Source organism: Mya arenaria, chromosome 5 (assembly GCF_026914265.1).
Source record: "Mya arenaria isolate MELC-2E11 chromosome 5, ASM2691426v1".
NCBI lineage: Eukaryota > Metazoa > Mollusca > Bivalvia > Myida > Myidae > Mya > Mya arenaria.
This window is the reverse complement of record NC_069126.1, coordinates 35,751,355-35,775,644: the sequence shown is the minus strand read 5'-3', so window position 1 is coordinate 35,775,644 and position 24,290 is coordinate 35,751,355. Positions and strand designations below refer to the sequence as shown.

At 37.4% G+C, this 24,290-nt stretch overlaps 2 protein-coding genes across 3 annotated transcripts in view; one reads left to right on the top strand and one right to left on the bottom strand.

Moving 5' to 3' along the window:
• Positions 1-877: 877 nt before the first annotated feature.
• Positions 878-7,248, top strand: LOC128233690 (uncharacterized). Of its 2 annotated transcripts, none has more exons than XM_052947495.1 (9): positions 878-998; positions 1,925-2,152; positions 2,706-2,836; positions 2,979-3,107; positions 3,254-3,601; positions 3,912-4,064; positions 4,535-4,735; positions 5,215-5,293; positions 6,020-7,248. In XM_052947495.1, exons 2-9 carry the CDS (start codon positions 2,118-2,120, stop codon positions 6,828-6,830), a joined length of 1,887 nt encoding a protein of 628 aa, XP_052803455.1. In that variant the 5' UTR covers positions 878-998; positions 1,925-2,117; the 3' UTR covers positions 6,831-7,248. The 2 variants fall into 2 exon arrangements, with proteins under 2 accessions (XP_052803455.1, XP_052803454.1); XM_052947494.1 differs by having other exon boundaries at positions 884-998; positions 2,975-3,107.
• Positions 7,249-7,902: 654 nt separating this feature from the next.
• LOC128236213 (fibrocystin-L-like) overlaps positions 7,903-24,290 on the bottom strand; it is a 60,268-nt gene continuing 43,880 nt past the window's right edge. Inside the window, 12 exon segments of the mRNA XM_052951098.1 lie at positions 7,903-9,827; positions 14,546-14,681; positions 15,052-15,233; positions 15,528-15,660; positions 15,973-16,233; positions 16,620-16,994; positions 17,239-17,516; positions 17,794-18,114; positions 18,650-18,856; positions 19,372-19,620; positions 20,825-21,057; positions 23,333-24,215. Of these exon segments, the coding sequence (XP_052807058.1) occupies positions 9,541-9,827; positions 14,546-14,681; positions 15,052-15,233; positions 15,528-15,660; positions 15,973-16,233; positions 16,620-16,994; positions 17,239-17,516; positions 17,794-18,114; positions 18,650-18,856; positions 19,372-19,620; positions 20,825-21,057; positions 23,333-24,215 (3,545 nt within the window). The 3' untranslated portion in view covers positions 7,903-9,540.

Sequence of the window (24,290 nt, the reverse complement as noted above, 5' to 3'; positions counted from 1 at the left end):
AAAAATAGCTTTATTTAGAATGTTGAATTAAAGGGCCAAGGATCGAGGGAGGCCAACTGGCTTGATTTATGACAGTCGTAATTGAAGGTCAAGTTCCGTTCGAATACAAATATATTGAATAAGACAGTTTTATTTTAAGGCCAATAACCATGCGAGCCCAAATAGCTAGATAAAGACAGTTATATTCAAAGGTCAAGGTCCGTGCGAGTTCAAATACCTTATTAGTTATATTTGAACGCTCAGGTTCGTGCGAGTCCAAGTAGCTTCATTTCAACAGTTGCATTTAAAGTTCAATGTCCGTGTGAGTCCAAATAGCTTCAAGTAGACAGTTGAATTTATAGCTCAAGGACCGTGCGAGTCCATACAGTTGCATTAAAGGGTCAATGTCCGTACGAGTCCAAATAGCTTCAAGAAGACAGTTGAATTTATAGGTTAATGTCTGTGCTCGTCCAAACAGCTTTATTTAGACAACTGCATTTAAAGGTCAAGGTCCGTGTTCGCCCAAATAGGTTGCTTTAGACAATTACATTTAAATGTCAAGGTCCGTGCGAGTCCAAAGAGCTTACTATGGACATTTAAATTTAACGCCATACGATTTTGATTTATTTTGATAAGAATTGGTTCGGTTAGTAAATACATTAACAGATTGAAATTTAAAAAGCAAATGTGTGAACTCTAAGCCTTACTTGCAGCTGCAGTGGCATGTTGGCTGACCACTTCTGGTATAATGAGTTAATGGGAGAAAAAAAGTTAAACATCTTGACTCTACATCTACTAAAGTGGTGCAGTCGCTGAGTTATTCCCTCAACTAATTAGGTGTCCACATAATTCATACGGAAACTATTTCAAGTGCTTCTTTCCTCTCTTGCATGGCCAACGGTGTCCCCCGCACATGCCATTTATTAGGTTGTTTTGGATTGTTGTAAACATAAGCTTTTTTAAGATGGAGGTTAATATACTGCTCACGTTTTTTATGTCTTTATGTGCCAAATTAGCTGGTAAGTTTGTGTTCAAAGATCTTTTTGCATGGCAAAATAATTAATACGTAACTAAGTGTTGTTCTTTTTGCTGAAATAACAGACACAGTTATGTTTGTAATTATTTCATATGGATCGCATCGATGAAAAATTGGTAACACGAAATTTGATTAAAAACAAACCAAAAATACGACAACATTCTTTAATATGTTGAATTTTTGAAGCTTCATTCATTCTGACTATCGCCTAGTTTTGTTTTATTTTAATTAAACTCAGTCAAAAAGAGCATTAAAGAATCAAAATACAGGGTCATTCATTTTATTAGGCTTTGTCATAGCTTTGATGTATGGAACGAACATTGGTGTATGATGAACTCTATCATTCGATTGTTGGGAGCATTAATTCGGTTAAATTTGAAACCAAAGAATATATAATGATTTGGATAAATCCCAAATTGAATCATAGAGGTATCTAATTGGATATGAGAGCTCTTCAATTCAGTTGATTTAGAGAATCTAAAATTGAATTGTAGAGCTCTCCAAATGATTTAGAGGCGTCGTTTTTAATTGAATTGAAGAGGTCTCCAATTATTTAAAGAGCTCTTCAAATATTTGAGTTCATGTAGATTTTGTGTTCTATATTGGTGCAATCGTCATCAACGTTGTCATGCAAAAACTTAAACCTTGGCCATACCTCACAAAACGTTCAAGATGTTCCAATGAAACTTGGTACACATTTTGCAAGACACAATACGAACATATGTAACAGGGCCTATAATTCTGGTTGGAATAAGTGTCGAGTTATGTCCCATGTTCGACTGAGAGAACTAATCAGACTGGCGTTAGCGTTCGCTGCGCGGCACTCTTGTTTGCTGTTGAATTTGACGAACTCTATAGCCATTTACGACATTGATACATTTCCTGTTTATCAATGTATTTGTCATCCAGAGCCTACTTACCGGATATCTCGCCAGTCCGGATCCTGGGAGGACGCAGAGGAACACTGTAAACACTTTAACGGTCATCTAGCAACGCTAGGAGACATGGGGAAGTTTCGCGCGTGGCTGAAGACACAGCAGACGACATTTTTACAGGAAGAAACCATGGAATTGTGGGTAGGCGCCAGTCTTGAAGTTGGAGAATGGCATTGGGATGGCAGGCGAGAAGCATTCAACGGTATTTTTTCTTGCTGTTAAAGGATTAGCTCAAACATAACGCTAAACTACCAATTAAAAAAGGTTTTAAAAACGTATTCTGACGTTATATTTGATGAAAAATGATGGGAGCGATGTCGTACCTGGGAGAGATTTTTGACGTTAGTAAGTTAGTAGTGACTTGTTTAAATTTGTCCTTGATACAAGTTGGCTCAAGGGATACTTGGTGAAATGACATCATGGTTGGATTTGTTCTATGACGGTCCAATATAGATGTGGGGAATCATATATGGAAACTAGTCCAATTTGGCGGAATGTTGATTATTTGGAAAAGCTAAATGTGTATTGAAAATATATCTTGTGAATTGAACAGTAGTTAGATTTTGTAATATTTTTTTTCTTATCTTTATTTTAATGTATCAAAATTTAAGCGAGCATGAAGTTGGACTCTGGTTGAGTCTTTTAGTGTAAGATCTTTTTTGAGCAAGATTTACTGTACTTCAATATGCCACAATCGGCGTTGAAACGCTTCAATATAGACGGTAATGCACGCCAATCGTTAATCATCTTTCCAGGCACGGTCAGATTCTACGATATCGAAGGTTGCCATCGCCAGCAGTATTGGTCAAGCGGAATCCAGATTCCCGAACTGACACCACAGTTGTGCCTGGACCAGTGTGGATGGCGGGGAAGAGTTGGTTTGAAGGTGGGTTTTATTTTGTATGAGATTTAAGAAAAAGAGGTGAACAAAATTAATATTCAAACAATATATTAGCCAGAGATGAATAATTGTCGCATCCCTTTCATTTCAAAGACTGCATACATATAACCGTTTTTCCCGTAGAAAGATTACTGTCTGTGTGAAGGTGACCTACAGAACGTGACGTCAGCCGGTGACGCCATTTGCCATATTGCCTGTGACGGCGACGCTAAGTCGATGTGCGGAGGGTACTTTGGCGTTTCAGTATACAAACCAGGTATCAAATGCAATTCAAAGAGATCAACATATCACCGCATTGCTCAGCTGTCTCATTAATTGAATCATTTCGAAGCAATCCATTTCTATATTAATGTTTTTATTATCATTTGAATTACGTCTCTTGACGTCTCTTGCTTGTCACAGATAACATGACCATTGGCTGGGCAAAAGACGAATCTTCGGAGGAAAACAACTGCGCGGTTTTACGAAAATTATCGATGGACTCCGATCAAGAGTTGTCGTCTGCAAACTGTGACATGCGGACACGTTCTCTGTGCTCATATTCCGATGACGTCACGTGTGGTTTGCACGAGAGCTGTATTCGGAGTTCATCTGAACAAAACACGTGGTCGGCAGCGAGGACTGGCTGTAATATGACATCACTTTTCGACGGTGACGTAAGAAGGTCGGACGTGAGGGATCTTAAAAACCTCGCTCCCGGAAGCTACTGGATTGCACTTAGTCGGGCGGCGTCATGGGTTTGGACGCTTGGTAAGCTGTACTCCGCATATATAAACATCGTTCTCCAATTTTATTGTAATTGTCCGATGACAAAACTCTTATACCAATTGTCGTTTTCAATAGGGCTTGTACCTCATTTCCATCTTTCTGGAACAACTTTAAAAGATATTATGATGGTTTGATTGTCATGCAACGCTTAAAAGTTTCATCTTGGTGACATTGAGAGTTAACATACTATTAAACAGTTATAAATAATCAAACAAAATATCAGTTTAATCGAGTACAATGGGTATCCATGCAAGGGTATCGTGTCATATGATTTGAAACACACTACCACTAGGTTCGACAGTTCGGATGGCAGACTTCTTCCCCCATGAGACGGGACGGATAGGATCTTCCGGGCGGAGCTGCGCGGTGTTGCGGCTCGTGCACGGCTCCTCCGGTCTGGCGGCAAGGGATTGTGAGGCCAACCGCCACTTCCTTTGTCAATATGGTAAGATGGTGCTGGCCAATCTCTCTCTTTTGATATACATGACAGACACTTTTATGAATTGTATTAGTGCATTTGGAGCAAAGACAATCCTATATACAGGGGGCGGATCCAGAAATCGACATAAGATGAGGCGTAACCTAGGGGCACAAACTTTTGACATGCGCCCCTCCTTCAGAATCGAAATAAATTGATAAGATTTAAAATGTTTTGGCGGTTTTGTGGGTACCCTCTATAAATATTTAACAATTTAGATCTGAAATCATTCCGAGCGTATTGTAATTATTTTTCTCCGATATTAACAAAAACGTAAAATTGGACTTTATTTAGGAGGGGGGCTGTATCCCCTAGTGTTTTTTAGTAGTGCGCTGCATTGTATTGAAAACAGTTGTTCATACGTATTCATTAATGAACTGAAAACTTAAAAATGAATCACAAATCATACCCGATCCCCAGTGTTTCTTTTAATTCAGATTATATGGAGAAGCGAGACGGCCCCACCCCACCAGGGCCGAGTGAAAATGACGGTCTACTCCAAAATGTTACCGGAAGTGATGTATTTAACACTCAGAGCACGAGCGGTGTTACCGGACTTGGCATTCCAACAGAAAATAACGAAAATTCTAAATCGAACGAATTCGACTTTTTGGGCATAACGGGAACGGCAAGCACGTGTAAGTTCAGGATGTCTTACGAACATTTCCCGTGTAATAAATGATGTCATATATTATTATTATTGATGATATAGGAACATCTGCTGCCAATTTCACATACTTGGCACGACACTCGCTCTACAGTTCGATTCTCATTATCAAGGGCGTATACGTGTGAGTTTGTGTAATTGTGGTCACCAAGCCAAGTGGGTTTCCCAATTTCCCCCAATTACACATGACTCGCGTAACATCAATCCAACGAAGAGTGATTTCTGTAATGTTGTTATAATTAATTAAAAACTCAAAAGAAAACCGTATATTTCAAAACAAAAAAATAGGTGCCAAAAAAATGTGAACATTTATTAAAAGTATTTTTTTCCATAATTAGGTAATTTGAAGTGTCTATATATTTTCGCTATATAGACAATACAGCATTAGTTTAAAAATTCGGTGCCATTGGTTTTAAATGTTTATGTATAGTGCCAATCCATTTTTTTCAGGCGTTCATTTGGTGCTCGGGTTTGTATCAGGAATGGTCTGCATTTTGATACTTGGGCTCATAGTCTACACCATTTACAGGTGAGGGGTCCTCAAGTTCAGTTACACCTTATGAAAGACTGTACATGCTGGTTTGACATTTTGTCAAGGATAGTATTTCCTTGGAAGGTCATGCCATCCAGGCAGTTATATGTATATGCTTAAAACAACGTCTACGCTAAAGCACTTACTGTTTCCTTCTATTCGTATATGCATTTTTCTGACGATAATTCAAAGCTGCTATAACTCGAAATCTCGAGCAACATTACCGGTCCGAAATGCAGAAGCACACCCAAAACGTTATGAACACATTTGTCCTTATTTATAATGTTAAAGATGCTCTGTTACTCCCAAATAAGATTTACCACATTTAATAATAAGATTTACCACATTTAATAATAAGATTTACCACATTTAATAATATTGTTTTAATATTCCAAAAAAGGATGAATAAATGTCGACAACAATGGTTCTTATGAAGGATACCAAGTTTAATTTGAAAGAAATGTGCATAAAACACGATATTTATACCTAGGAGACTATAGTAGATCACAGTAAATATTTTAGCATTCACCAATCATTAAATATTTTTGCGCTTTCTGCTATTATATACACGGTTACGATCTTGGAATCAGTAATTGAAAGATTCCATAAATGCATTATTTAGTACTAAGTAGTTAAAGGTTTATCTGTCAAAATTTATGTTTGTTATACATGATTGTGTACGTATTGATTTTGAATAAGAGTGTCACTTTAATATTGTGTCAGGTGTACACGACCCCCGCAGACGAAGCATGAGCGGCTCGGTGGAACCAAACAAGAGCAGCACTACACACCGAGCGTCAACTACAGTTCCAAAGACGATTCCCTTCACATTTCCCCACCGCCGTCTGACGTCACCTACGACACCGTGTACGATCACGCCGAGTCACCGTTCCGTAGAACGCAACGTCTCATCCGCATGGGGTCCGCTAACGCCTGGCGCCAAACGCATCAAACACCGACCCGCCGGGTGGGGCGGTCCGATGCCTCGGATTCTTCCGGCTCTGATTATACGTGGCGCGGCATGATTGGTGGAAAGATCGAAATTGTGAATACGGAATTACGTAATCAATACCCAGAACATTCAATCGCGGCCACGTGCGCACGTGCTGAAAGGATGACGCCAGATTCAACTTTGCGCACGCGTTTAGACGTTCACGAGCCAATATTGTGCTCAGACGGGATTTACGATATGCCTGAAAGGCCAGTCAGTTCAGCAAACAACACACACAAACATGGTAACAGTGGAAAAATAGTTGAAGGAACCACTGGCCCGACGATGCAAGAAAACTTGACATACAGACGTGAAAGTGACGCCAGTAGAGGTGACAATGACGCCAGAAGTCAACGCGATTCCCAAGATCCGACTTTCCTTCAATTCCAGCTGTCAAGAAATTCGATGAACGAAGAGAATATTTACGCGACGATTAAAAAAACGTTTGAGAAGATTAAGGACGACCTGGCGGAGCAGGCGAGAAGAGAAGAACCGGAAGAGGAAGAGCAGATGATGTACTCCGTACGTCTGTCTAACGTGTGAGGGAAATACCATGGAGTCCCCGGCACTTTTATCTGACTCAAAAATGTTCCAATCAATGTTGTGCCCAACTGGATATGCGACGTATTTATATATTTATTAATCTTGAGACTTAAAGACTGTGTCTGACTTCCAAAAGACAGGATATTAGCAGGCTTGTTGAGACCCGAGTTTTGATGTCTGGAATACCTCCAACTTTGCTGACAACTTAACCTGCTCCTTGGGTGGGATCTAGACAAAAATGCAGTTTCAGTCTGCCTTATTCCGCCTTGAGCCCCGGGTATACCCCCCCCCCCCCCGCCACACACACAAGATAAGGAAAATCATTGACAGATGCATAAGCTGCATGTGAATTGTAGGTGGACTGAGGGTATAAGTGTGACCCGGTGCTATTCCTTTGAAAATAAATGAGCTTCGAAAACTGAAGTTCAGGACTTGTATATGTAATGTTTGCCTGCCTTGAAGATGTAGACATGTTGAACTGCTGGAACTACATGTACATAATCTGGTTTGAAATAGTTGTTCATTTTAAGTCGTCGCTATACGCATGTTTGAAAAACTGCACGTGTTATTGGAACACCGATATCGGGCTGGCAGCGCCCATCGAAATACTTATCATACAGTTTTCATTCAATGTTGACCAAATTTTGTTAGCATAATACCCGTCAGTCTGATCGGATGAAAAGTAACTGCATTCGACCAATTTGACCTTCTTGGCCATTTTTATAGTGTTGGACGCCTACTTGATGGCTACTCTTTCTTTTTTGGATTTGAATACAATTTGTACAAACATAAATATCTCCAGGGAACATAATTCATCTTTTGATAAGTTTGAAGGCCGCCATTTTCTTGGATATGTCTGTAGCTGATTAGCGAATACCACTAGTAAATGTATATACATACCGAATGATCCTTTGGCGGGCGTTAATCGCTTCATCTGCCAGTTCTTTTTTAAGAGTATTGTTTGCGGGCTCTTTTGCACGAATATTGTTTAAAACAAGGGTTCCAGACATACTGACGTACAGATATCAAGAAGAAATATAATTAAGTTCTACTTCAGAATTTATTTCGGAAAGCTAACAAGACAATAGTAACAAAGTGAAGAAAAAGAAACAACACAGTTGATTTAGGATTAAATAAACACCAACAATATATGTAAGCGAGCCCCAATGCTCCTCTGGCCAGCATGTGGCAATGATTACTACAGCCAGACTTATGGACCTTACGGTATAATACATGTGCCTAACATCTCTGGCAACATGTATACCAAGTTTTGTTCGAATATATTGGACAAACCAATTTCATATTCTGAATTGTGGCCAAGTTTTTCCGAGAAGGCTATTTAACGTCTCTGGCAACATGTATACCAAGTTCCATTTGAATATATTGAACCACATCAATTTAATGTTCTGAATTATGGCCAAGTTTTTGCAAGAAGGCTATGACAATCTTTCAATACTTTTTTCCCAAAAAAATCAGACAAGCTAAATAACATTATAAATACATATCACAGGTAAAGATATCACAGAAGTTGCAACAATACAACATGAATGGATCAATGAAACTGCAGACGGGCCCAAATAATTCGGATCACCGTAAAAACACTAATAGTATCAAATAGTTGAAGTGCTTTTATGTGTTTTTAAATTTTAAATTGATTTCGAGTGAAGTGTATTATTGCATAATTAAGACTCCCAAGAGAAAAGTCACCAAGTTTTACTGCTAAATTAAAATTACTACGCGAACTACTTGCAGCGTTGTTAAATGTAAAGATTTCTGACATTGTAAACTGTCCATATACAACGGAGGTTGTTTTTAATTGAAAATGGCCATGGACTTCCGAATTGGCCCAAATATCACAACAAAGTAAAATCTCAATCTCAGTTTCAACTCATTTTACCTTATAAATTCTTAATAGGATTCAAAGTCTTTCAGGTTTTTAATTTTCTTAAAAAACGTACTTTTGCATAGAATGTGTTGACAAAAAACTGTCAATATTTCTCTAGAAAAACTAATTCTGAGAGCAAAAATTATACTGTTAAAAAGAATGAGTTGTACTCAATTACAATTTTCCTGTAACGTTTTAATCAACATATTCAACACATACACAATTTTAAATAGCTTTTACTTTTACATGTTAGTGGTAAAATGTGTAGAGATTGAGATAAGAATTAAGTACCTTTGTGATATTTGGGCCAGGGTCAATATTCACTACTGTTCTAAGTTTGAGACTCCAGACTCAAACTGCAAATCTTAATTGTATTGTACAGTCATTATTTTAAGAAGAGTAATGGTAAAACTGGCCGCTCATGTTGCAAATACCATGTCCGACATTTATGTTCTCATTTTATGTAAAAAATCAACTACATTAAAGGTAATTGGTGACATAAACAAATTACAATTTCTGAGACCGAGACTGAGACTCGAACTCAAGATGTTAGTGATATGAACCCTGAACAGATTATACCATGTACATGACAATGGGCATACAGCTGATGATCGTCGATTTAAACATATGAAAAGAAATTCTACCTAATATTGTATTACAGCGTAATAAAATGAACATTTTCCCACTGTTTTTCCAAACAAAAGAAACCTTTCATTATAATACAAACTAGTACTTTAATTACAGTGTCGAAATGAGACAGCAGAAACTTTAAATATCTACGGAAGAAATGATGCCAGTTTTATTACAAGTTTAATTGTCTTGGATCTAGAACCTCCATTTTGGCTTCATTGCCTTTAGCGCCATGATTTTCGTACGTGGCCAACGCGATGCTGGCAACTCGTGTTCCACAGGTGTCATGGTGCGCTCCGGGGATGATCCCTCTAGGGGTACCTCAGGGGACTGTATTCTGACACTGAACGGGGACCAGCGGCCCTTGTCCTCCCCAAGGAAGGTGTTGCTGGGCCCCAGATACGGATCGACGCCGAGTTTCTCGTCGCTGTACGGCAAGTCCTCGACCACCATGTTGTCATTTTTCTTCCAGTCTCTGACATCTGCAATTACAGTAATGTAAGAATTCAGTAATAAACTTCTACATGAAAAGTGCATTGAGTGTATTAATCTAGAAGATGTGTCTCCTGGCATTGACGGTCTACTCCTAAATGTAACCAGAAGTGTTGTATGTATGGATACAAATAGGACACAGGACAGACCACACAAAGTTCAAAAGTTTGCTGTGACCTTGACCTTGAAGGTAGGGACACTATCCCCTGTTAGAGCAATGTTTTCAGCTTATTATTGACATTGATGACGAAAACTCTTAAATTCTGTGATTTGAATTTTTGACCACCCAATTTTGTCCATTCAGTAGGCCTACAAACATTGGACGAATCTAGGAAAGATGTGAGGCTTTGTTTGATAAAAGAAGATCAAAGACCACAATAATGTATTATGTGATTGTGTGAAACTACAAGACAGCTCAAGTCAATAAAAGAACCTCTTACTTGACACACACATACATTGCTACACGAAATGACCTTGAACATATGTTTTTTACTTTGATCTAATTTTAGATATAGTAATAATGTTTTCCATACATCTCCATAAATGGCAAGGATTCAAAAAATTGTCAGATTTTTTTATTAATGATTCATTATAGCAGCATGTACATGTACGATTAAAAGCAGCATGTACATGTACGATTAAAATCTAATGCTGGCCTGACCTTGACCTGGATACCAAACGACATAATGATGGACGCAATTATTAGATTTGATCATTTTCAAAGTCAAAGTAAAGATGCATGTTGGGCCTCAACAGCATTTACCTTGACCTTTAAGGTATAAGTCATATTTGGCACCAATATATTGCATGTACTTTCATTTTCTGAGAAACATTTATAATTTAATAAAACTTTGCATACATGTAGCTCTAAATGAACTCTTCAACACTTACCAATGACGGTATTTTGAAACATATAGTTGTTAAACATTTGTGTTGTCTTGAAACATAGTGTCTCTCGTTTCTTGTTTCTTTAGTTTACATTAATTTATTTTCGCTCCATTGTGTATAAAGCTGCAAGCTTATAGAATCACACACTATCTAATTTCCTCAGTGGAAACCAGTAATGGTGTTCTTTTAGAGAGGCTATTTGAAAGTACATACAGTTGTAGTGGGGATCAAACCTAAAACCTCTTGTGTGAGAGGCAGAAACATAATACGACTAGACCACTCTCACATTTTAATGTTTGGACCTCCTGTGCTTTATAAGGTAAACCATCCATCATTAATACAAACATGCAACTGGTAAAGGTTGTTTTTTTTAAAGTTGCATGATGTTAAGTTTGAATATCTTCGACGTTTTCACTCAGTGCTTTTGGATACAGGTCTAATGCTATTAAAGAAAACAAATAAATACAATATCTATATAATCATTGTCAACTTGCTTTATTACCTCCCTTTGACATAATTTATCATATCATAAAAGTGGCGTCTTTATGAAGGATTCTCCTTGTGGCGGTTTTTCCACCCAGATATGTATTTCGGGAAAAATTTTCCACCCAGATATGTATTTCGGGAAATGTTATTATACACATGCTATTGACACTTATGTTTTATTTTACGATATTTCGTAAAAACACTTTTATGGCATTAATAAATGCCCTATTTTCATTCAAAGCTTGTGTTACGTTTTCCCTTCATCCATACGAGTTCGACCCGGCCTGTGACTTAGTACCTTGACGTTGAGCAATACATAAATGGCATTAAACAAAAATGAATCCATGCAATAACATAGAAATAACCTCGATGTTTATATCTGAAATGCACCAACACGTATTTGCATCCTAATGATGGATGACTTACCATTAACAGGATCTTGGTTTATTTTCAGTATACATGGCTTGTCCCTGGAGTTTCCAATGTTTTGTTAGAATGACTGGTAGACAAACATATCACTATTGGACATCTACAAGCAGTGTTTACATGTATGTATGTGACATCTTGTTGGAGGTAAAAATGAAAGATGTACACATACACGAGTCCTTTTTTCGAAAAATAACCTGTTTTCTATAGCATGTGCTAGTTTAAGAGAGTTCAATACACAAAAAGATGGATCGAATGTTTTATTTTATTCAAGATGAAAGAAACAAGCAACAACAACACACTTTCCAGTTAGACCCAATCTGAATAATACATGTTAGTACATAGGAAAACAAATCAGACAGAATGCAATAAGTGAGAAAATAACCAATCTTCAAAGTCAAGCCACAGGGGCAGGGTGTGTTGTGATGCCACCAACCTGACAAGAATGATTTGTACAAAAATAATAGAATAACAGTATAAAAATATCATTCTTGCTAGTTATTACTAGTTACAGTTCCCTGGTCATTATTCATAAGCCTTGGAGTATTTATTAATTTTCCATTAATTATTTTTGGTGGGGGCAGCGGGTATGATTATAGGGGTGTGGCATAACAATGCACACTGCCCTTGTGTGTCAAGCATTTAATGAGATTATACACAAATTGTACTATCAATCCTGCACGTGTATTAAAATTGACCTGAATGACACACTTGAAATATCAGCTAAATATTTCAAAATGTTTCAATTCAGAAGTCTGTAGCCATGTTTTTCCCCACGGGTGGTAGTGGGCTGTCGCATTCCCTGAATGGGGAGTGTGCACGAGCAATGAAAGAGCTCCCTGGGGTATCCGTGCACAATCCTTCATGGGTCATCAAAGAATGAGCCAACAGGGAGGACGCTCTTGCCGTCAGGTCCTGGGGGTTCTGTTTTGACGACAAAAGGATTCTCTTATTGGCCGGGTTTCCTGAGGTACGGCCTTGGTTGGCAAGAGGCATGCTTGCTGGTTTGTTGAAAGGGCTAGCAGTGAGAGCAAGGAGGGCCGCAGAATTCCTTCGTACAGGTGCAGAGATTTTTGTAACCTTGGCATTCATAGGCTTGTAGACATTCATTGCATACACACTTTTGACAGCAGCCTGCAGCTTAGAGGTACCTTGAGCTTGATTGGTATGCCTGGGCGATGCTTGAAATGGTCTCTTTGATTGTAGAGTTTCAACACCCTGATCTGGAAATTCATCTCTGGTTTCCAGCTCATCTGGTGTGGGGGTAACCAACACCTCCAGGTCAGCCCCAAGTTTGTCTCTGTCAACTACTTCTCTTCTAATCAGCTTGGGAGTGCTGAACATGACAGGCTCAACTGATTTCTGGTTGTTCGCGGTGGAGTTGGCATTTTCCACTATAGGACAGGGTGGGGTTACTAGCACAGGCTCCTTTCTGGGGGTTGGGCTGAACTTGAGGCTGTCAAATGTGCTTTCCTTGTTGGTAAGGTAATTCTCAAACTCCATTTTATCATTGCCGGAGAAACCTAGGTACGTCACTGAAACATTGATTTTATTGTTTTTAGAATAATTTTAGGTGTATTTCATTATATACAAAGTTGAATAATACAACACTTATAAAAAAGTTTTTACATTGTCAAATCTAAAATGATTTTAGCAAGATATTTAAACTATCATCATACATTTGATACTATGATAGTAAATGTTGCTGAAATTGTTGTCGGCTGAAGTCAGAAATGATTAATTTTGAAAATAATTATCTTTCAAACTAAACTACATTCTATAAATTAAATTATGCAAAGGAAGAAACTGTCAAACAGCAGCAAACATACCTTGTGTGTTATTGTTCATCAGAAAACAACAGGCAGTCAAACCACACCGTGAATATCGTGAAATTAATCACAGTGAAACAGGAATATTGTGAAATGTGTACACAATAAATTGTGAAAATATGAAACACCATGAAATGTGAAAATGTGAAAACCTGGTTTTAAAAACTGTAAACGCAAACACAGGGATATGTACAGTGTACAAGGATAAATTTCGATAGTGGAAACACATGCACACATTTAACATGTGTCTTTAACATTTACCTAAGGCCGTCTTTTTAGTCTCCATTGATGTGACCATGACTGGTTCTATAAATTAAATGGGGATTGTGCTTATTTGCTCTACTAGTCTATGTCAATATCTGATTTATGTAGTTCAATTTTTTTTATCTACATTGGAACAAATTAGTACATCATATATCGATGGCCTCACTTCAAAATGCCGAAGCTGCATTTTTTCTGTTTCAGAAGTTTTACGTCACTAAAACCATACAGGCGAGCTACATCTAACTGTAAATTGCTGAGTATATAGTGCAAGTAGAAAATGGTGTTGTATCATGTGATAAAAATGTCAAGCAATGATTCGACATCTCACAGAGAAGCAAAAATGCAGAACCTTCAGAAATTGTAACTACAAAATTGTTACTTCTGCATTTTGTAAAAAAATGTATGGTCAAACTACCAAGATTAAATACTTAAAATGTTGCTACTGAAAACATGGGAATTCGTAGCTTTGACATTTGGTAGTGAGGCCATCGATATGCATCACACATGAATTACAATCACAATGAACTATGTATATATCCTATATGCTATATATCACTATAAAAGCACAAGATCAAAAGTAATCTAGACTTACAATGTAAAAAATACAAATATTTAGACGGTGTTCTTACATAATAAACTGAATACTTAGACAGCGTACAACTAAGGCTTTATGCAAATAATGAACACCATATTCTAAGCTGAATACTTAAAGGAAACATAAAAGGCTCTATGCAAATAAGGCACACTAAAGTATCATATAAGTTTCCAACTGCTTTTACTCTACCATACCTGAACAAGAAAAAAAAAATACTGACCATGTGTCTTGGCCTTGGGCTTGACCATCAATCTCCAGATGACCACACAGACAATAGCAGCCAGGATGAGGGCAGCGATACCGGCGATCAATGCTATCACCCACACAGACAGACTCGAGTCTTCTTCATCTTCAGTCTGTAAGCAAGAATTACCCGTAAAACTTATAATGATGCTCAACAAGGAAGCACTGAGAATCTTCCGGCAAAAAATGTTTAAAAACTGCATTTTCATTTGAAATATACAAATATGTACTGTAAAATTCTACAGCAGTTCATTTAGGTTACATTGTCATTCCTTTGTTACATGTATGTTTTGAGCGTATATGTTGAAAAAAAAGAGATCTTTGATTAAATAAATTGTGGCATGACTAGTGTCTAAGTATGAGATATTTTATTTAACCAAGTACTCTTTAAATTTGCTACATGATAACATTACAAATATTTGCAAAATCAGGAACAATCCTAGACTGATAACAATCAACAGCAGACGTAAAAGTTCAACATACAATGCTTCCGCAACTGACACCGTAGAACGTCTGGTTGTTAATGGTCATGTACTCCGACAGTTGGATGTCGTAGTTGTTGATGTTGTATATTGTCTTGTCCTCGATACTTGTGCACAGGCTGTATGCTGTGTCATTAACGTCACTCAATGAGCCCTCCACAATAAATGTCACAACGATGCTGCCTACAATGGTAAAAGGTTATGGGTGAAGAAAGATATTTTTCAAATAGAAACGTGTGTAATAACATTTATTCAACACTAAGTTAATAAAAGGTAAAACAATTGTAAGTTTTATCTGCAATTAATAACACCTTTAAAGAAAAAATGTGTACACATATTTGCTACAAAATAATGCTTCATTTGTGTACGTAGTTTGTTAAGGTTTCATTAAAGGCTATAAAATAATCAACGCATTTAAAATAAAACTTCAACAAACTATAAAGTGTAGGATAAAATTAATGAATTGAATTAATGTACCTTCATAGATCGATCCGACTGACAGACGCACGTCAGGCCACATGTTAGCATACAGAGTGAACACCTGCTGCTCAAACTGGTTCTGTAGATCCGTGGTCGGCAGCACACGGTTAAAATCAACATCAAACTTCACCTAAAAAATACAAGAGAGTATGCGTCAGAAGAGGAGAAATAAAACCAAGTGCCTAGGACAATACTCACATGTACAGCAAAAGCCATAACTCTGGCATTTTAATATTTGTTGAGTTATGAAGCCTTTACTGAAATCACTCAATGATTACATTTTGCCAGTTTCATGCGGGAAAATATAATGAATGATGTAGGCATAAGCAGAAATGGATAAATCCTTTGACCTTTGAATAACATTACCCTAATGACATTAAACTGTTTCAATATTACTTGATGAACAATAATTAACCAATGGTTATGATCATGTTCAACTCACAGACAGCTCATAGGTTTCCTCAACAACCAGCCCGACATGCGCCGGGTTCATGATGTTCAGTTTGTGGTTCACAGTTAGGTCATAATCTGGGGGGTCCGACACAACGTGGATCTGCACATAGAACACGCCATAACCACTCATGTTTAGGCCCATGAACATTGCCTGGCTGGATGCAGGGTCAAAGGTGGTTGCCACGGCACCACCAAGGTCACCATACTCAGAAGCTTTAAGCATGCTCACCTCACCTGTCCAAGTGTGGTCCTGAATATCAGACAAGTATCATAAGTTATTTACTTACTTACCTAACTAAATAATAAAAAAATGGTTGCCATGGTAACACGTCCATCAGCATACTAAGATGTTCTGAGCACCTCTAATGACCAGGAATAGTCCTTAAATGCAATATTACACAGAACGTTCAAGTTACTTTCTTGCAATATATTTATAAAGAATTTGCATCAAACATATTCAACTTACTAGGTTTACTACATGCCTGCTTATGTGTTTGTTTAAAAAACATTCAAACTTAGCTCGTTATACTGACAGTTATTGAAAAATCAAACTGTAGAGACTATGATTATTTTTTACACACAAAATTAATTTGATAAAACCAAACAATTACAAAGCTGAACATGGATTTCACATACCCTCCAGTTAATGTCAGACAGAACTTTGTCAGTGTTCTCATCTCTGATATCCACAGTGAGGAAGAAGTCTGATTCTGGTACAATGTTCCCACTGGTCTGATCAGCAACTGTGACCTTCAGGGGTCGACTGTCAAGGTCAAATGGGTCAGTGTTGACCGTGAAGTTTGCTCCGACCGGATAGGTGACATTGAACACCAGGATATATCCACTTCCCATATGAGATATTGTGAGGTCAGTAAAGTTGAACCATCCGTTTGTGGCCAAGACTGTGAGGGTGCCGGAAAGATTTGCGCTAGCGTGACCCGTGCCCTCTTGGAGACTCACGGTCAACTCCCAAGGGTGCTCTGCTGTACCCAGGTCGGTGATGACCACATCCTAAAAAAGATTGTTTGAATATTTTCTTATGCATTTAAATAAATTGACATGATTATTGAGTCTAAAAAAAACTTTATACATGCAAATTATTAAAAAAACAAAAACAAGTGAAAGTTTTTATTCAACATTTTATTTTGTCGTAGAATGAAACATTTTTTACCATGCATTTTAAATAAAATTTATTCCATTATATCATTGATTGGGTTAATTATTTATTCATACTAGTACACCATAGTGGACTTACAGAAGTATCGGCCACCCGTATCAGAGGCTGGACACTCAATGGAACACCCTCGTACTCGGGAACCAGGTTTGTATGGAAGAACAGGTAATCTGGCGTCTGAGGAGTATATGTGATCACTGGCGAATCAGGGTCATCAGACGACAGTTGAACCATTTCACAGGAGCCACTTAGGTTGAACGACGCTGACAGATTTCCAACTTGGCACTCATTCACAATGTCAGAGGCAAATGAGAGCAGGTCATTGACAGAAACAGAGTCGGATACAGTGGAGTTCATGTCTGGAATTAAAAAGGAATGAATAAAAAATATCTATCATAGGCTTAGGTATTGCAAGGTGTCACAAGGTTTAACAGAGTAAGAGAGTTGAAACTATTTCCCTTCCAATGCAAAGTAATTATCACAGTTGTAAATTCATCAAATATAGTCTTATACACACGAAGTAATTATCACAGGTGACTCAACTACTTATAAAATAGATACATTTTTAAAAGTACATGTAGGTCAAAGTTTAAATTCAAAGACAGTGATGACAGCTTTCTAGGGCTATATTTCTACCTGAGGATGGTTCATTTCCGATTTCAATTTCCACAGAGATTCCACCCGTTGACCTTCGCCTCCGTCCACTGGCACTGATCACGTTCACAAACCTCACCTTCGTGAGCGGAATGTTGAGGAAGTTGGCAAGATTTTCCACAATATTGTCCCCGAAGAACTGCTCTATTGTGAGAGCCGGAATTCCAAACGAGACAATCACAGTCTGTTGGGTGATTACATCAATCTTCTGTGGGCCTTTGATGATAAATGTGAATAAACCACTGTTCTTGTCGAAGAAGTTTGTGCCAGTGGCGTTGGCCACATTAGGGTCAAGCTCGTTACCTGAATCAGGAAGAAATATTCACATTTAAATGAACAGATTTTATTTCAATTTTGTTCACACGAAAATCATCCTCGGAAATTTCTTCGTAACACTTAAGGAAAACAAGAAGTACATTAAGAGCAAATGCCAATGCTTGTCTATTGTGTTTCAGTCAAAAAGTTGCATTACTTAACAAATATTTAAGTTTAAGTCAGAGTTATGGCCCTTGCTGTACTTGTGTGTATTGTCTCTGGCAACATGTGCACAAAGTTGTTTTTTATTTGAATATACTTTTTTTTTATTTGATTTGGGTTTTTCTCAGTTATTGCCAAATTTTTTACACACTGATGAAAATGGCATTGACAAAGCTATTTAAGTACCTCAATTATGTTTCTTCAAAGAGCAGACAAGTTAAATAAATCAACAATTTTCCCTGTCTTGGAGAAACTTACAACATGCAGTAGCATAAAATCTACAGAAAGCACCATTAAAAGAGTCTTTACCAGAACGCCCACAAACAAAACATGTAAACAGATATAACCATAAATCCTTCACCTGTAGGCATGATTGTTTTATAATATCCATTCTCATCAATTTCAGCGTTGGTTGAAATAACGAATGTCCCGTCTACAAACAGATCGAGTCTGTTGGGTCGAGAGTACCAGATGGAGAGCTTCACGGCATCATCGGGCTCCGAGTTCAGTAGGTAGTACCGTAGGTGCTCTGGGGTTGTACTCGTGAAGTGGATCAGGAACTCATGATCTGACATTTAAAAAATGTGAAATTAAAGTCTGAGCTAAAACATAATTGTTGTTATCCCAAACATGTAAATTGACTTGAAGCAAACGAAAATTAAATAACAACTGGGTCCTGTTGAGTAGGCAGAGAGATATACAACAATTACACATTAGATTCCTCCTTATCAAAGTAATCATCCAATTTTAATAGCACGTTTTGGAAAGAATATGATGTTAACCACAAGAAAAAGAACGTGCCAAGTTAAGTCCCACATCTACAAAATTCACATGGTATTTACAGCTCATTAAAGATGTTGATTTTCTATGCAATGATCTGAATCAGAAGGGTGTTCTACCGGTACTTATGGGTCAAAATTCTAGCCCACAGAGAGTACAAAGGGCTCTCTTGTAGCTTGAAGTTACCATTGCAAAGGGTTAGGGTACAATTTCTCAAATGGAAACAGCTAAAGCAACATACCCTAGTTATCATACATGTACATATTGAAATTGTATACCGTAGAGATTAAGCCCAAAGCATACCTGTTGCAACAAGAGCCATGAAAGTGGACAGCCTTTTCCTGCATGTGTAGCCACTACACCAGCCATGGTCCTGAGGCCCGTTAATCAGGTCAATGTAACCATCTCCCAGCACCGCAACAGGAGATAGGCGTCGCAACTCCGTATCCGAGTCCATGTTCTCGATAATTAACATCTCATACTCGAGATCATCTCCGCACTCATACGCCTGCCAGCTGGACTGGTATTCACAGTTCTCACTACGAATCACACCTGAGAAAAAAAAGGAACATCTACAAGGCATGTTAAGTGAGTTGTTTTTTTTCAATTAAAGTGACTGCTGTGAATTTGAAGAGTTTAAAATCACAGGGCCCATATTCCTTAATGTGTTGAGTCTGGTGGTGAGCCCGAGTTCAAGCTCAGAAAAAAATATTTTAAATTTGATAAATTATGTTTATAAAGTCATAAAAGTCATATTTTATTAAAAATATGTAAATAATTGTTAAATATGTTGTTCGCAAAATTTATGGCCATTATTACTCTTAAAATAACAAATGTACGTAGAATCTAATGAAGATTTGTAATTCTGAGTCTTTTGTCTTAAACTTGGACTCACAAATTTAGTGAATACAGACCCTGACTGTTTTCGAAATTGGCTATTGGCCATCTAAACTATTACTAATGACTCACTGTCAGCTGATTACTTGAAAACAGCCCGTTCTAAATTATCGAACAATCTTAAGTCCCTTATAACAGGATCAAGCTCTGCACACTTTTTTCGCTGTATTATGAATTATTTAATCCTCTTAGAGATTTTTGCGACTTTTGAATTGATTTATTTTTAAGTTAATCACAAGAAACTAGTTTTTATTTAGCTAAATCAAGTATATATTGGAAATTGGGGTAACTGAAATTAGATTCTTTAGAGTGTTAGATGTAAGATTTTTGAAAAATTGGGACCAGGTCCCAATATCACAAAAACCCTTAAATCGAATCTCAAACTTAGTCTCACAACTCATTTTAACACTTATTAGCATAGTATGATTCAAAATCTTGTCAGTTTTTATTTTTTTTTTTTAAATCATTAATCGTCATAGAATTGTGTTCATGAAAAGATATTGTCAATATTGCAATGAAAACTTTTTGCTATGATAGCAAATATATACTTGGAAACATTGATTTGCACTCAATTACATTTCATGCTGTGTAGTATGATTTATTTGGAATTTTTACCAAAGTTTTAAACCCTCCAGAAAAGTGTAAAACATACACCATTTTCAATAACTTTTAATGTTATGTAGTTAAATGAGTCTGAGATCGAGATTTGACTTAAATATTTTTGATATTTGGGCCTGGTCAATATAAAAAATCTTCTTATATCACCAATCAAGACACACTAGATTAAATACTGGAGTACAAAAAATTAATTTGCATAATTTGCTTTTACATGTATTCTTAAAAGAAAACCCAAACATACCTTTGTTCGGAGCAATATCCTTAACAGGAATTCTTTTCCCATCGAGCGTTGTGACCATCTCCTTCGGAATACGATAATCTCCGAGACCGCGTCGCGAGTCCCCATCCCACTCATACTCTGACTGAGGGATAACGGAGCCAATGTGACCGAGGAACGTTCCATCAAGATCCTTGAACAACGCTTTCTTGAGAGCATCACAGTCCATGTCTACACAGTCTGCAGAGTTGATCTTCCTGAATACAAAGCAGAAGTAAAGTTATACGTATATTTCTTAAAATAGTATTGAGCATCTAAAAAACAAGAGGCCCAAGTGGGCCTACGCTCTACTGGCATAATGTTTTTGGTAAGTATTTATCCAAAACATGAACATAATAGTAGAACCCACATTTAAAGAAGCAACCAGTACAAAGGAAGATAATAGCTACAATAATACACAGCTCTCTGTACAAAGTTGTCTCCCTTAAAGTATACTATTGCTATGACTAAAGCATTTAAAGGGCCATAATCCAGTCATGCATGGGTAGATCCGGCTCGATGAAAAAAGGAACCAAGCTCTCTAAATATCTAACTACTATATAAGTTTGATTGAGATACAATCATAACTGATGACTCTGTCGCATTCACAAGCAACGGTTTATGGATGCATCCACAAACGACAGACACCATGCCATGGCTATAGCTCTTCCGGCTTTTGCCAGTAGAGCTAAAAATGGATCTAATCATATTATGGTTAGATCCTTGATCTATTATGATTAGATCCTTTAAACCATGTTCAAGACATATAATACGTTTAGCATGTGCTTAACGAGCCAAAATTATTAATTCAATTAAGGTATAATTTTAACAGTACCGTGGTATCATTTATAAAACAAGAGGCCCAAGAGGGCCTATGCTCTACTGGCATGGCTCTTGTGTTCATTTTCATTCCAGAGCATGTACGTTTGAGTAATAGGCAACAAATATATAGTTCACTTTTTGTGTTTGGGTTAGCTGAAAATGCTGCACTGTCAACATCTGAGGACAGAAAGTGTTGTAAGCAGATTTGTTGCATAAACTATTTTAATATGTGCCAAGTAAAGGTAATCTGAGGGTAAAAAATATTTGCTTTCAAAACTGTACTCATGGTCAAAATTTCATTTCTGTAGCTTTAAAAATAAAAAAGTTGGTCAAAAGGTCAAAGTCAAGGACATCTGAGGACAACATTGATGCTCGTTTACAAAACTGTACACATGGTCAAAATTTCATTGCTGTAGCTTTAAAAATTAAAAAGTAAGTCAAAAGGGGTGGGGCCAGCTTTTGCCCAAGGGGAATAATTTGAAATGTTTTGCTAGATGGTCATTATATGATGCTCCACAACAAACATCAAAGGTATGGGCCTTGTGGTTTGAAACAAGAAGATTTTGAAAATATTTCTTAAATAAGTCTCTAGAGAACTTGTGGGCAGTGCCAGTTTTGACCCAAAGGGCATAATTTGAACAACCATGCTAGTGGACCACTTAATTGAGCCTTTTTCAAAATAGCAAGGATCTGCATAGCTGTTTCAGACAAAAAGGTTTTTAACATTTCCCAATTTAAGTATAGCAAACCTGTGAATGTGGGGGCGTGGCCAGTAATGACCCCAGGGGCATAATTTGAACAAACATTTACAAGCAGTTGTGACTTTACATGTAAACTTGGCTAAATAGACTTAGCTAAAAATAGCATTTTTTTATACTTTTCAAAAGTAACCGAGCTTTAATGGATATCTTAATACTGTACAAGTTTCATCGAGATACAATCAAAACTGAAGACTATATCGTGTTCACAAGCAATTGTTTACACATTAGCATTTTTTTATACTATCAAGGCCCATAATCTAGGCATGCATGGTGGACCTGGCTGGTTTTCGAAAGGAACCGAGCTCTAATAGATATATAGATACTGTACAATGTTCGTCGAGATACAATCAAAACTGAAGGCTGTATCGTGTTCACAAGCAATTGTTTACAGACATACTGATTTTTTATACTTTCAAGGCCCATAATCTAGGCATGCATGGGCAGATCTGGCTGGTTTTCAACAAGGAACCGAGCTCTAATGGATATCTAAATACTGTACAAGTTTCATCGAGATAAAATCAAAACCGAAGACTGTATCGTGTTCACAAGCAATTGTTTACAGACGCACATACTACGTACACATTACCATCGCATAAGCTCTTCTGGCCTTTGGCCAGTAGAGCTAAAAACAGTTTAACGGACAAAGCCACATTTCCAACAAAATTTCAAAATATATCCTGCCCAGCATTTTGTGTGTGTTAAAAACAATTCATTGAATTTTATAGTATCAACACACAAGGATTTAAACCACTTATAAGTTAATATTATTTTAGAAAGAAAATGCTTACCCTACATTAAATATTGGTCGGTGGAATACAGAATTGATTGAATTTTATAGTATCAATATATCAAGATTTTACACCACTTAGATTTCAACATTATTTTGGAAATATAGAAAGAAATTCCTTACCCTACATTTGGTCTGTGGTAGACAATCTTATTTGAATGTGGAACATCAGCGAAAGTAACGCCACTTGATTCCACTGGATGCTGGCCGTCATCATTTCCCACATTAGTGGAAACAGCAAAATTTTCCTTACAACCAGTTTCATACTTGGCGAATGTGTTACCAGACATTCTCATCAACCCTCCAATTGAATTATATGCCATGCAGCCTTTCCATGGCTTGCCAGGGGCATTGTTAGACTTTTGGTAAAAGTTTGGGAAAATAAGTCCAACCATCCCTCCATCTGGTGCCAGACTTGGCCTTGCTTTCACTGCCAGCATGTAATTGTCATCCAGGTCTGGTTGCACGTCCTTGTCACAGTCAAAGGCATTTGTCTGTCCAACAAATAGATTGTCAATGACATCGACAGTCTTGTCAGCTTTTTGATGACTTACAGCACTTGGTCCAAGAACAAAAGTTATCAAGCCATTTTGGTTTTCAATAAAGGCGTTATTCTCGGCAACAAAATTGAAGCCATTCTGATAGTACATGCCATAGTCATGATTCTTCCAGACAGTAAAGTTGGCAAACTTAACACATGCTCCAGACTCAAACTCTGGCTTATCCACGGGCAACAAAACCACGCCATGCATGTTGCCAAAAGCCTTGTTGTTGGAATAACTGCCGGAATAATCGTCACAGGCAATGGGTGGCACATGGTATGCTACTCTCTCGGACCCTGTCACAAGATTGTCATGCATGACAAGGTTTGTGGACTTCATGGCTTCAATGCCAGCCTCCCAGCGAGGGTTGAACTCTTCTATGCGGTCTTGGTAGGCATTTGTGGCAATCATTAAAGTCACAAGGTTGTTTAACAGGTGTGTATCATTAGAACTGGTCACCATGCCTGAAGTAAACAGTAACCCGAGAAATAATATTAATACTGTTTGAATTCTTCATGTGTTGAAGTTAAAAAATTTAA

What these genes read in the sequence shown, in the direction of transcription:
- LOC128233690 (XM_052947494.1), top strand. Translation starts at nt 893, where the DNA reads ATGCCATTTATTAGGTTGTTTTGGATTGTTGTAAACATAAGCTTTTTT. An exon ending in GGGGAAGAGTTGGTTTGAAG is followed by an intron (nt 2,837 to 2,974) that starts GTGGGTTTTATT and finishes TTTTTCCCGTAG; the next exon opens with AAAGATTACTGTCTGTGTGA. An exon ending in CGTTTCAGTATACAAACCAG is followed by an intron (nt 3,108 to 3,253) that starts GTATCAAATGCA and finishes TGCTTGTCACAG; the next exon opens with ATAACATGACCATTGGCTGG.